Source organism: Anthonomus grandis, chromosome 7, assembly GCF_022605725.1.
Source record: "Anthonomus grandis grandis chromosome 7, icAntGran1.3, whole genome shotgun sequence".
Taxonomy (NCBI): domain Eukaryota; kingdom Metazoa; phylum Arthropoda; class Insecta; order Coleoptera; family Curculionidae; genus Anthonomus; species Anthonomus grandis.
The window spans coordinates 7,656,982-7,671,535 of record NC_065552.1 but is presented as its reverse complement, the minus strand read 5'-3'; the positions used below and the strand labels follow the sequence as shown (position 1 = coordinate 7,671,535).

General features: G+C 30.7%; 1 protein-coding gene across 2 annotated transcripts in view; it reads left to right on the top strand.

Annotated features, from left to right (window-relative positions):
* Nucleotides 1-14,554, top strand: part of LOC126738137 (gamma-aminobutyric acid type B receptor subunit 2-like) — a 332,160-nt gene that overhangs the window by 300,410 nt on the left and 17,196 nt on the right. For both annotated transcript variants that reach the window (XM_050443311.1, XM_050443309.1), the window contains exon 14: nucleotides 2,823-3,051. In XM_050443311.1, coding sequence (XP_050299268.1) covers nucleotides 2,823-3,051 — 229 coding nt within the window. The remainder of the gene's footprint in view (nucleotides 1-2,822; nucleotides 3,052-14,554) is intronic.

Here is a 14,554-nt window from a genome sequence, read left to right as displayed (position 1 = left end):
TTGAAATAAAAATCGACGGGTCCGAGCGTTTTTTTTTCGAACACACCCCTGAATTTTAAATAAATTTAGACATAACTTTTGGGATGCAGTGTATAAGTTTATTTAAACTAAAAGTGTCAAAAAAATACTCAAAAAAGAACGAAAACTACTAAGTCATAAAAATATGTTATACCGTTGATTAAATATTAGGTATATTCTCATTCGACGATTAAACTATATTATGCTAATAAGGTGACCTTTCAGATATGATGACCTTGTCATGTTTCTCAAATTTTCAAAATTTGTTTTAGTAATAAAAGGCTTGTCAAAGGCCTAAAATAAAAGAAAAATATGCATAAGTATTTTCTTAGTATGATGACATTATCCAGATAAACCAAGCATGATTTCCAAGTCATTCTACATAACACAGTTTCCATGTCTTTCAAAGGTGGCTGGACCGTTACATCGTCTAAAGAAAATAATTGTCCTGTTTCATTCGAAAATTGTGGTTTTTCTTATCTATTGGATGCATTTTTAACTGCAAGTATCCACTCTTCATAAATAGCATGTAAAACCATTGTGAACCTAGTAGTGTTCTAGGGTTTAATTAATTCTTGGTATATGGTAACTGTGTTTCTTAGTAATATCATTCAATCGCCGATATTTCACCCAAATTTGCTAGATCCGACTTTTTTTGCTGGCATGACTCTGGAATGGTTCTATAACTCCTTGTCTCATTATTTAATGAATCATTGGGGAATCTTCGCGTTATTAAGCTATCGGAGTCCTTGGAAGTGCTTGTTTTATTGAAGCATTGTCTTTAGTCTTGATTCTTGCTGCACCAAATCAGTACTTCCAAGGTCATTATCGTGCAAGGAAAACATCTTGATTTTTTTCAATAAGACACAAGGCAATTTTATACTCTGAATCATGGTTAAATTCGCAGAGGATTATTGTAAAAGCATTTTTAAACATACAGGAAGAGGTCTGCTTGAATAATATAATTTTATTAGAATTCCACATGACTGGCACTATTTCAAAACATACGCCAATTTTCTCTTCCGGTTTTAAGTGTTGATCATATGAAGTTTACCATTCCAACAAAACCAGTAGATTTCATCTGTGTGGGAAACCTCCTTTGCTGGAAAAATGCTTTGACAATGTAATTTACAGCTTTCCATGGGCACCAGTATCTTGAAATTAAGCTGATCCTCAAATGGCATCATTCTTAATATTTCTGTAGCCTCTCCTCTTAGGCATAGTTTCAAGTTGATAATCTTTTCTTTGTCATCCGTTGGCAGCATGATTGAAGTAGGTACTCCGTGCTTCTTTGCCGTCGAACTTTGATGCATACGCCTTATTTGTATTTCTAGCTCTCGTATTTTTTTATGTACATACTTCTCTTTTTTCTTTTCCAACTTTTTTTTCTGTTGCTTCATAAACTCTCTTTAATATTATTACATAATTTCTTCTTATTGTCTTCTAGCTCCTTTGGAAGATCTGCTTTAAATTAGGAATCCCTTTTTTCATAGCCTTCATCACGGTTTTCTATCTCATTATTAATTTCTTTTTCAGATCGTTTCTCATAGTTTCGATCTTGATATTTGTCTCATTCCTCTTGTTCGATTCTCTGCTCGCTAAATTTATTTAATAGCAGCTCCATTGATTTCTTGGCCTTAAACTTTATCTGACTTCTTGTAAAGGTATTTACTAAATTGGGCTTTCAGATATCCTCTACTTCTGACACCAATTGTAATGTACTTCATGAACACACTCCTTTTAAAATACATTTACTCCAGGGATACTCTTTTATGTCAAGAACAGACTTTTTTCTTCACCCTAAAAGTCTGGAAATCTTGAATCTTTCTATAACTAATTTTTCTGGATTGGAGCCTAAAAACCGAATTCTAGCATAAAAAGATTCCAAACTGTGAACTTGCTTGTCTTGCAGATGTGATGAAAATTGATATTTTAAGCATGATTAACAAGATTGATATTTAACTTAAGATTTTTACATCGGAACTTTGAATTTTGTTGGCTTGCAAGAATGATTTTAGTTTAAAGAAAACTACTAATAAAGGCTGGTCTCAAAAAATACACGACATTTTGAACGTATGTAAATTTTTTTCATCTCCAAAGTCGATTTTTAGCATAGAAGGATTCGAAATTTGGAAATTTAATATTGTTCTGGGCTAGCAATATCAGAAGAGAAAGGTTTCTAAAGTTGATTAATGATTACGCTTGATATTAAATAGTTTCATATTTTAGTAATAATATAGCTTAAAAGTGTAAAGAATACCATTTCAATCATGTTTTGTTTTTTTATATTAAAGTGTGACGACATTTAAAAATTTCACAATAATAAAACAACATTACTAAGAAGTCTCTATTTGTCTAGCTATAAACCACAAACAAATCATGGAAAAGCTGTTTGTCAAAAACACATACATATTCCATATATTTGAATAGATATTGTCAATTTTATGTTTATTTTGAGTCTTGTATAAAAGCTTTTCTTGATATTTTCCAACGAATAATCCGTTTGCATTTCCAAGTATTATTTTGCACAGCAATTCAGAAAATGAAATTTTCAAATAGGAGTTTTTACCACAAATATTGCGAATAAATTTACCTATTTCAGTAAAGAAAATATACAGTATATAGGGTGCCGATATAGAAATTTGACCTCTAATATTTCAAGTTTTTTTTTTAGAGGGGAACATTTTGTGCGCTTCTTTTCAGTCAACAAATTTTAATTTGTTAGGGTTGACTTTATCTTTAAATTTAATCTTTTTAATCTTTTCTCTTTATATTTTAATTTTAAACTTATATATTTTTTTTAGGAATCGGCAATGTGTGCTATGGTGGGCCAACCGGAGAACTTGCCATTGACAGAACTAAGTAGCATAATATTTTTTATACTGCCCATGGTAATTATTGCGGTATTATATACAAATATGGGAATAACGATCGCAAAAACGTCTAAGAACAAGTTGGAGAGTAAAATGAAAGGGTCGATACATCGCAAGAATAAGAAGAACCAAAGCAATAGAAGTATCATACGGATGTTATGTAAGTAACAAACTGTGAATTAAATTGAATAACTTAGTCCTTAAGTGATGATTTTGGAACATTTTTTGCCATTTCTTTGTTCAGATTTTCCTAAAAAATTGCTACTCTTAAAAGTAATTTTAAATTAGAAATAAGTTAAGGAAAATAATAAATATTATCAAACTAAAATACGAGGAAAGACGTTATTTACCCAATTATAACCCAATACACTTTTAAATTTAAAAAAAAAATTAATCAAGTTGAATACAGGAAGTTTAAGATAATCATATATAAAAAACTATTTTATTAATAAGTATAAACCAATTATTTTTTTTTAATAAATAAATACAAAAACTATTTAACAAGCAAAATTAATTAAAAAAAAATAATTAAAACAATCGAAAAAGCTAACAAATTTTATAAATAAATATTAATAAAAATAAAAGTTATTCTCAAAAAATAACGTTTTTGCCTGTTTTTTTGTTAGATTGCATTGGAAATGTCTCGGTTCTTTCCAAAAATCCTTCATTTACCCTAATATGATTATATGAAATTATTTATATTGTAATGAAATTTAGGAACACACTTCTACACTTACTCCAGGAATACTCTTTTAAGTCAGGAGCGCACCTGTATAACAATTAAAAACTTCTAACCTGTCCAAAAAGTAATTTTGTTGTATAGGTAGGGAGGACGGTATTTTTTAATAATTTTATAAAATGGCACATTAAAATGCAATTTTCGTCTACATAACAATATTAAGCTGTTTAAGATTTTTAAGCTTATGTGATACACGACCTCGTCTACAAATACTAAAAATAAAACAAGAGTTTGCATATTTAATGTTTCAGAAAACGAGAGTCTTACAACTGGCTTTTAATATTACCTTCTAGGAATGTCTATAAGGGAACAGGTGTTTCAGAGTACAATACGAACTTTTAAGATTATTTGAGAACTTTAGTTGTGATTTATTTGTTAAACCTAAGCTTCTGGTATCCTCAATAACTTGTATCTCTTGATTTCCAACAAATAAAGAAAATTCATCAGAAATATAAATAATTCAAACTTTGTAGAGGAAAGGCAATTGTATAAATAGTAAATAGTATGTGGCTCCAATATACCACCTTGAAACACTTCACTAAGAACAACTTGAATAACTTCAATCAATTTTTACCATTTAGGATCTATTACTTAGCAATGATTTTATTAAAGCTATTACATGATTTGAAAATCCTCTGTAATACAGCAGAGCTACCAATAATTGACGATTTAGAAAATCAAATGCTTTAGCAAAATTAAATAATACCACAGCAGTGATATTGTTATTGTCTTGGGCACGAAAAATGTCATCGATAATATCAGCCATTGCTGTTGCCCAACTATATCCGTTTCGAACTCCAGATTTCGGTATAAACTTCGAAAGTTTTAATTGGCTTGGAAATATAGACAGCGACTATAGAGGTATCCTAAAAGTGAAACTAACAAATTCGCAGTAGTTTTAACGAGCTTATATTTTTATATTTTAGAGTTTTAAGGTAAATGAATTCTTTAACTTTTATGTAGCACGGTAAGCCATTTCTTCAGCGATAAAAGGAAAATCGTAAAGCTTTATAAAATTTGTTCCTTCGCTTTGTACAAGGGAAGCATAATTATTAATATCAACATTGTTTCTCTTAGGAATACTTTTTATTATATGGCATACTCAAATAAGTAAATACATGAACTACAGCCTGCAAATATTCCAAATGTATTGTTAAAAATGTCCAATTACAATAAGTTCAATAAATAAGTACACTGGAGCGGTAAATATTAAACTTTTATTCATTACTTCACTTGCAATCACTTAATATTTCTAATGAATTATTGATTTTTTAAAGTACTCAAATCACAACTATAAACTTAAAATTAGCATCGAATCAAGTCCCTATATACCGGGTGTCTTAGGAAAGTGGTTCGCCCCTATAACTTTTTAAATTTTTAACCTTAAAAATTAAATTTGGTAAATAGGTGTATTCATTCAAATTGGGATTGGCTGACGAACTCAGTTGTTTTCTCTCACTTCCGGTTCAACTGGAAATGATTCTAACTTTCTTATTTTAAATGGAACCCTCCAACTTTCTTACATATTTTGATAGGAAATTACAATCTAAAAAAAATGACACCCCATATGTCATTTCCGGTTGAACTAAAAGTGACAGAAAACAACTGAATACGTCACCAATCCCAATTCGGGTACTACACCCACGTACCAAATTTAATTTTTTTAACTTAAAAATTAAAAAAGATATAGGGGCGAACCACTTTTCTAAGACACCCGGTAATAAGAGTTTTTAACTATTTTATAGAATTTTAACAGAATGTTCTTTAAGCGCAAATATAAATAAACATAAATCGATTAGAATAGTCTGGTCGAGAGGACAGTGCTGTAGTAGGACAACTTTAACATTGCTCCCCTCTTAAATCTGATCGTCCCAATCAGCCTGACCTAAATATAACCTAAGCCTATCTAAATAAACCTCCTTCATATTTGCTTTAGGCTGCGCTGGATTCTATAAACGACTATATCATTGTCCTTTACTACCGCATATAGATCTTCCTAGGCTGGCATCCCTTTCTTTCTTTGCGGGTTCCAAAACCATACTTTATCACCTTGCTAAATAGTTCTCCACTGTAAACCGAAAACCGGGCTGGTGTTAACCCGGCTGTAGTTCACAAAGTCTCTGAAAGAGCTTGCTGTTCTAAAAGGACATTAAAATCTGCTGAAAAAATTGTTCTTCAAAACTTTAGCTACTGTCATCGTTTCTTGGTTGGGAAGGGCAAAGACTTCTGGTAATTTTCTAAAATAAACCAATGCAACCAGAATGTACTTATTTCCCTTGTCGGTCTCGATTCAAATGGAAGCCCTACATTATAACTCTTAATTCAACACCGAGAAAAAACTTCGCTAACGGTTAAAGAATGTTCTTCATCATTTTTCTGAAATGGCTAAAATTTTAATTTAATTTTTATTATTTAAAAAAAAATACTCACACCAGTTTTCATGATAATGACTTAATTATCGTTCATGTTCAAGCTATTTTCTGTTTCTATCGCAACAAGTGCAGAAGTAACATCCGTGTTTTGTCCCGTGTCAGACGTTATCACAGTTTGTTGGTTGCAGATCAAATCTTGTGCATTACTTTCTATGATACTATCTGCTTGAAGTTTTATGTCTTCTAATATTTCTTCATTATGAGTAATTAATTTATCTTTACTGAGTAAAGTAATTTATTTATCTTTTCTTCCATTATTCTATTGAAAATAGCAGCCAAAAATTCTTGCGGTATTTTTGTTCCCAAACCTACTTTTGGAGGTTGTCCAAACATCGGTTTTTATGGCTTCGTGTTAATTTGTATTTATACGCCACTGAACAAATGTCAAGCCCAAAGACCAAGAAGATGAGTTATGGTCTCGCATCCAAGCCACCAATGATTCTTTTACAACACAGTTGCCCCTTTCCACCCTTCCTTGACTTTGTGGATGTCTTGGCCTCCCATTAACAAGAACTAAAGCTGGCCAAAGATCCAAAATCTAAAAAAATATTTAGAAGTTCTTTGGCAACTTCAACAGCTTTTTTCCATACGAGCGGCCTTAAAATGCTGTTCTTGGTTTAGTGTTCTTTATAGTATAAAATAAATTTATACGGGTCATCGGGCAAACTCTGATAATCTATCAAATCCATCTGAGCTCTTGAGTTTAGCTCTCTACTTATTATTGGTCAGACGACAATGCCTGTGCTATTTGTTTTCTTAGATTTTTCTGCACAACGTTCGCACTGTTCTATAAACTCTTTTATCATACTCATGGGTATATTAGAATAATGCTGAGCAACTTTTTTGTTAAACTTTTTTCTCCTTTATGTCCGCAAGCTGTATGAAAATCTCGAATTACATTCCACGCATTCATTTTGATAGTCATTATTTTATTATCTTTAATGCTACAAACCTTTGTTACTTCAGCTAAATTCGCTAATTTAAAGGAACTTTTGATATGATAGAACTGTCGATTTATATTCTGCTGCTTCGTTATTGCCTATTTTTTGTAACATTTTTATTACACTTTTTTCATATTCCTTATTCCACAGCAGACTAGATTTTTGAGTTTCATCCATTTTAAAAATTTTAACATTAAAGCACTATATTATTGAGTTGACCAAAAAAAAACTAATTATTAATGTTATTGAACAACAAAGATAACCTTAAATTTGTCATACTCGCGTTTAGTTTTGTTGGTTGCCAATTTCACGTATTCGGCAAATATATATGTGCCGAGTTCACGTATTAAGATACAGTTTTGCCTATTACAAGAAATCGTCAACTCTACTGCTTATTTCACGAATTAAGCAAATTTATGCCGAATACATGAAATCGGCAATTACACAAATTCGGCGTAACATATATACCCAATAAAACTCTTCTACTAACTTCTAGAATTTTAACAGAATGTTTTTTAAGTACAAATATAAATCGATTGGAATAATCTGGTCAAAACATCCCCGTAGTAAGGCAACTTTGTATCAGTATTGTTTTAGCCTTTTGTCTACTTCAGCGCACTCAAAATGGGACCATCTTGCACAAAGCTTTCATCCATTTATGAGAACGAGATCTTAAGTAGAGCTTATTACAGTAAATACAAGCTAGATATCGTCATCCTCAAATAATTCCGGTGTATGCAAACTATCTCTGTTTACTTTTTTTTCTTCAATAAAAACTTTTCCCTTTATTTTCCTAGCAGATTTTTGTAATACTTTAGCTTTTTTCTCAGCAGTAATCTGTTTAGCGCCTTCTGTCTGGGGTGTACAGTTTAGCATTCCATAGTTCCCTCCGTCTCAATTAGTTTTGCATTTAATCTTATTGGCAACTGGAAGGGATGATTTATCGTCTACGATCATGGAAAAAACTGGTATTTCCACTCGGTGAGTTGGACACGACGGATTTTCATTGCGTGATATACACGTTTATTGATTTTTCTTGCTCTGGGGGTTATGTTCACCTATGTTCAAATTGTCTGGAACCTCAGGTATATCGGAAGGTCTATTATGTATATAATAATATAATAATAATAATAATAATAATAATAATAATAATAATAATAATAATAATAATAATAATAATAATAATAATAATAATAATAATAAAAACGTTTATTAATCCTCAAGAAAATATTAGTACATCTGTCAGCAAAACTAGGGACATGGATTAAAAGGCAAATTTCAGCTTCTAAACAGAAAGTTAAGAGCTCTTGCAGCCTGGTAACTAAAGTACTAACCTACAACAAAGACGAGTCACAACCTTAAGGTATAGGTGTAATACAAATTTGTAAATTTAGGACGTAATATAAGTTCGGACATTGATAATAAAATTTGTATAATAGTAACAACTAAACCTAACTCTTGCTACTTAATATTTAATTGACTATAAGCAATAGGTATACAAAAGTATAAAGTTGTATGGGTTTAACACAATATTAGAACAAAACTGTTATAAGCCTTTTCCTTGTATTATTTCTAAAAGCATTCCGGTATATGTTTATTCACACAAGTTGCGATATTATAGGAAAAGCTGCGTTTAAAAATTTATTGTTTTATAGTGACTCGACTAGTAACAGCCCTTTACCTAACTCTATCTGTTAGGTAGGGAGGACATTTATTTTTTAAGATTCTATAGCAAAACACAGTGTCATTTAATTCCCTTCTTTAAGACATATTCAGCCAGTGCAAGTCCTTCGGTATCACAGAAATTCAAATGTGAAAGAATCAAGGAATTACAGAGCATCTTTGTTGTTTTTATATTCAACACATATCTTTGCGAATAAAGGGAGTTAAGCAACCTTTTTGTAACTTTTTTGTTACATGGTGAGAAAATTTTTAGTCAACATCTACCAAGATTCCAAGATTTCAATATACCAAGATTCCTACTCATGTTTTAAAATAAAATTGGTTCATTATTGATGTGCAACAGATTGCGATTAAGAAGGTTTTGTCTTAAAGTGGTTTTAGTAAATAACATAGCGACAGACTTCTTCGGATTTAGCTGCAAACAATGCCTTAAGGATTGATCATACAGCAATTTTAGGTTTTCATTTAAACAATGCATATTCAGGATTAGAAGGATCAAAGGAAAAAATTATTTAGGTGTCGTAAGCGTAAATATGATGTTTTGAATATTTTAAACACGTAACAAGTTGATACGTATAAATAGAATAAAAAAGGGGACCCAAAATACTTCCCTGTGGTACGCCAGATGAAAGACTGCCATCTTTTGAATATTTGCCATCCAAAAAAACCCTCCGTTTCCTATCAGTGACAAAGCTTTTCATGAGATTCACTGCCTTAGTAGAAAATCCTATAAAAACACGAATTGACAACAAAATCTCATGATTAAGTGTTTTGAAAGCCTTGCTGTAATCCAACATAATCAACACCGTCTACATGCTTTCGTCCAAGGATCTGAAAATGTCATCGGTTACATCAAAAAGTGCAGTCGCACAGCTATAATTGGAGCTAAAACCAGATTGCTTTATAGGAGTTGCAGAATTAATTGTCAAAAATAAATTGAATTGCGACTCCGGACACTATTCAAGAACCTTAGACAAAACTGGCAAAATTGATATTGAGCGAAGGTCGCTATAATCCTTATAATTTTTTACTTTAGCTAACGGCAGCTTGTTTCCAGAGGGTGGAAAATTTCCCAGTTAGTATATAGGTATTAATTATTTTGGTAATATGCGGTATAATAAATGGGCAGCAAAATATTATAAGTCCCACATTTAAATTATCGCGACCAGTTGCATTAGACCTGAGTTTACTCAAAATAATCATAATGTTGATCTGTAATACCGGAGCAAAATTAAATGAATCATTTATTAACTTATTATATCGATAATAATTTAGAAGTTCAAGATCAGTATTAAAAGAGATTCCGTTTTGTGTAAAGTGAAAGTTTATATGATTGACATTTGTAAGGTTTCCAGGAATGAAAGCACTTTTTGATTTACAAAATCCTATTTTTCTCTATAATATTCCATTTTTCTTTGATATTACTGTTTTTTAGTTTAAAGTTTAAATAAGCCTTTTTTGTAATGGTGTAGTTTCGTAATTGTTTGTAATATGTCCAGTGAACAGGATTTTAGGTTGTTAAGAGACAAATATTATCGGTTATCCAAGGTGCGTAAAGATTTCTCTTACTTTTTACATTTCTTACTGGTACGTGACGATCAAAAAGATAAAGAATATTTGAGGTAAAGAAATCAACTTTAACGTTAATATTTTGCAAGTTAAATAGAATATTTCAGTTAATGTGCCTTAGGTCGTATTAAAAACTGTCAAGTGCAATAAATTAGAATGTGGTCAAATACATTTGAGTCTCTAATTCCTACCTCTGTAATGTTTTCATGATTATAAAAAATCAGGTCTATTATAGAAAATCTGTTCGCATTGATTCGGGTTGGTTCAGTAATTAACTGAGAAAAATTAAAACTTTCTTTCACATTAATGAGTGCAGCATTTAGGCTACTGGATTGATTATTGATATTAAAATAGCCAAAGCACAAAATTCCATCGTTCGAGGAATTGAGATCCAACAAAATATCTTTCACAGATGTTAAAAATTGCTCTGCATTACCCTGTGGTTCGATATCAGATTTATCCCATGAGGAAACCCATTAATATGTCGAACTACATGAAAACTACTAGAGAGATTTTTTTTTAATCAAACGCAAACAATAGCTTTAGTGCCTTTCAGATTTTAAAAGAAATTATAAAACTCCAATATAACTAAAAAAGAAAATGGGCCAAAAGTGAGTTTTTTTATTCTCTTTTTACGCAAATCAAAAATCAAAATATTATTTTATTTAGGCCTTTTAACTAATTTTATGAAAAATAAGTCGGAAAGTCTTACAAATACACTCAACAAAAACCAACTAAATAATAAAGTGAAAAATACAGTGATAAGTTTGGTATACTTTTCTGATAAAATGAAAAAATTGTTGTAATCCATATTTTTTTAGTAATTTGAAAAAAAATTGTTATTAGTTTCCGTTGCAAACTTGATAATTAAAAATTAAAATTATGAAAAAAAAAACAGAAATCGTTAAAAATTGAGTATATCATAATTAATAAGTACATTATATTAATGTGCGAAGATTGTTTAAATTTCTCACTCAATTATCTAAAAAAATTTGTATTATTTTTTTAAATCCTTAAAACTAGATACTTGTATTTTACGCAACCAGAATTCACAATAAAATAATAATAAATTATAAAAATTAAAAAACAGAGAAATAATTGAACTTTGGAATTTTTTTTTTATTTTATTTCTTTTATCATAATAAAAAATTGTTTTAAAAAATACATTTAATTAAAACTCACGAATTATGCTTAAAGCTATTGAAAATAATTAGAACCAGTATCAACTGTTTGAAAGAAATAAGAGCCTTATTTTGTCTGCCTGAAAAAACGAAAATTTCTCAAAAGAAATACTCAATTTTTCCTCTAATCAGTAAAACATGCTAAAAAAATTCAATTCCCAAGAAAAACCAATTAAAAATGAGGATATCGTATCCATTTAATTTAAGCATGATTTGACTTTCTTTAAATATTTTTTCATTCAAAGAAAATCAATTTTTTTGCAGAAACATCCTGGAAAAAAAACAAAAAATGTGGATGTCGTATACATTTAGGTTATCTATATATTTAACTGTTTCTTAAGTATTTTTATAAAAAAAAATTAAATTGAAAATGATGACTGTAAGTAAAGTTACTATTTTCATGACTTTCAATACCCTGTAGATAATCAAACATTCGGCCTAATAAAATGCCTCTTTGAAAGCAGGCAAATGTAATTTTCTCCCCCTCTCGAAAATAATATAATTTAATTTTAAGCCAATTGACAAGCCAAGAGGGAAAAATTACAAGAAAGGCTCTAATTAAGGAACAAAATCCTTTCATGCCATTAATATAAGCCAACAATATACACATATTCTGTTCTAACTTCACCATAATAAGCTAATTTCCCCAGTCAACTCTCCACACGCCAAATTGACATGAATGTAAAATCTTGTCAACAAACTCGGCATTTGAAAGGCTTCAAAGCCTGGGGCAATGCTAATGAATACGAGTGTTTGCGGATCTCATAACGAGTACGGCCATACGTAAGTTTCTAATTGGTCACAGCCACTCCATTATATACATTTTCGAGAATGAATTACCTAGGCGAGGTTGAAAATGATCCGGTGCCTTTAAAGCGTTCCGAACTTGCTCTCCTAACTTAATCCAATTAGATCGCGTTAAGCTTGTTTGCGGAAGTGTTAGTTGCCTCGGCCAGGTACATTTGGTAATAAGTTAAACAGATTTACTGGCCCTCCATGAATACGAATATTCGTTTAGACGCAAGAAAATGTAATAAAGGTTAGTGGAAGCTTAAATTGGAAATTTAAATTTTAACTTACTATCATTTTAGATTAATGTCCTGACGCCAGAAAATGCGCTAGAATTATTAAAGAAAGAATATTTTACTGAACTTTTGAAAAAGGGGAACGAAATCGAGAAATTATTCAGTGGCGTTTAAAAAACGTCTGTCTAATCCTAAAATCCAAACAAAATGGATGTAAAAGTCCCTAAGAAGATAAAAATAATAAGGAGTCCCTCAGAGGGCCAACAGGGGTTCTCTTTGATACGGGCTTAATAACCCCGAAGTTCCCTAGTTTCGTGTGTGTTGTCTATGTTAAGTCCTTTAAAAATATCAAAGCAATCCTAAGGTATTAGAAACCGTGCATAGGAGATCAATTGAGATTTACAAATCTCTTTAGGCATATTTCGACACTTTACCACAAAAAAGCTTAGAGAAGGAAATATATTAATTGAAGTTTCGAATGAAAAACATTCCAACCAGGCCATAACAAAGCTAAACTCTTATAAAGTTACTAAGAGAGCCCATACTTTACTCAATATAAAAAAAGGTGCTATAACTAGCTCATATCATGGCAATTGCTTAGAAGAGAAAATATTTAATTATCAAGGCCTAGTAAAAGTCTTTCGAATGCCTCAAAAGAAAAGTAGCTCTTTGCCTTGCAATACTTTCATCTTATCATTTACAGCATATGAATTGTCATTAAGAATAAAAGCCGGTATATCTATCCTTAAGATTAAGATAGAAAATTCCAAGCCCTCTAACATGTTTTAAATGTCAATCTTTAGACATACATCCGCTAGTTGTCATAATATCTCATTTTTTTTAAAACCACGAACTTGTAAATATACATGGACTGCTTATGCAAATGGCCACCATAACGAAAAGTAGCGACGAAAAGTTGGTCGCCATTTTTATAGTGAGTGTGTCCATTTGATGTTGGTCACTCTGAACATTTTCAATATTGGCAACAAAAGATGTTACTGTCAAAAATGTCAAATGACGTCACGGTTAAAGCAATCGGAATTTTTAAATAAAGACTTACATGTTCAAACCCAGAGAGTTGTTTTAAATATTTTCAATTGCCTAAAGAACGAAATGCGCGGGGCCTCACAAAACGAGATTTTAAAAAGAGTTTCTGAGCTGACTAAACTTGCCCGTACTACCATCTACACAGTGATAAAAGCCGGAGACGTCATCGATCATTCTGTAAAGAGAAAAAGGACCAATAAGCTTAAAAAAGTTGATAATACCGACAAAGACGTAATACGCCGAACTGTATATCAATTTTGCAGTCAAAACAAAGTTCCAACCTTAGACATGATTCAGAATAAATTACTTACATATTATCCTTATTATATATAAATCTCTTTTCACCTTACGTCATGTTTTACAAGATTGTGGGTTTAAGTACAAAAAAACCACTAATCTTGTTAATATAACATAAAACTTATCTTACATTAAGGATTTAATTTGTATCCTATAGTGGTGATAAGTCAGAATTGTTCAAGACTTGATTTGGTAACCCCCAAAGGTCAAATCTAGGATCACTACTTCTACATAATTAGTATTACAACAATAAACTAGAACTAAACACCTCTAAATGTAAAGTCATGACATATAGTCGAAACGCGAATTGTAATTATCATATTCATATTGAATCATTGAGTCATATTGAAAGTACAGCTGACTTCCAGTGTCTAAATTTGTGTCTGCTAGTAGAGCCTTAGGGTTGAGTTACATAATACGCACCTATTAGCTATTTGATAGTGTTGCATCTCCAAAGATACTCTAATATTCTTTATTTCATTAAAAGCGTTAGTATTGCTGTTTAATTTGGTATTTTATTTATCAAGTTCAGGTACATGCATTGTTCAAAAAAGATTTCTGAATTTTGTATTATATAGAATGTGGTGCCTATCCAGAAAGAGAATCCATTAAAGGTGTTTTCCTATTATAATTTAAAAAATTCTAAATATTTTATTATTTAAAAATTAATTGTCCATATTTTTCGCTTTTAAAGAATAATTCATTTGAATAAGTTGATTTAAGTCTGTTTTTGAAGGTGGTAGACAATG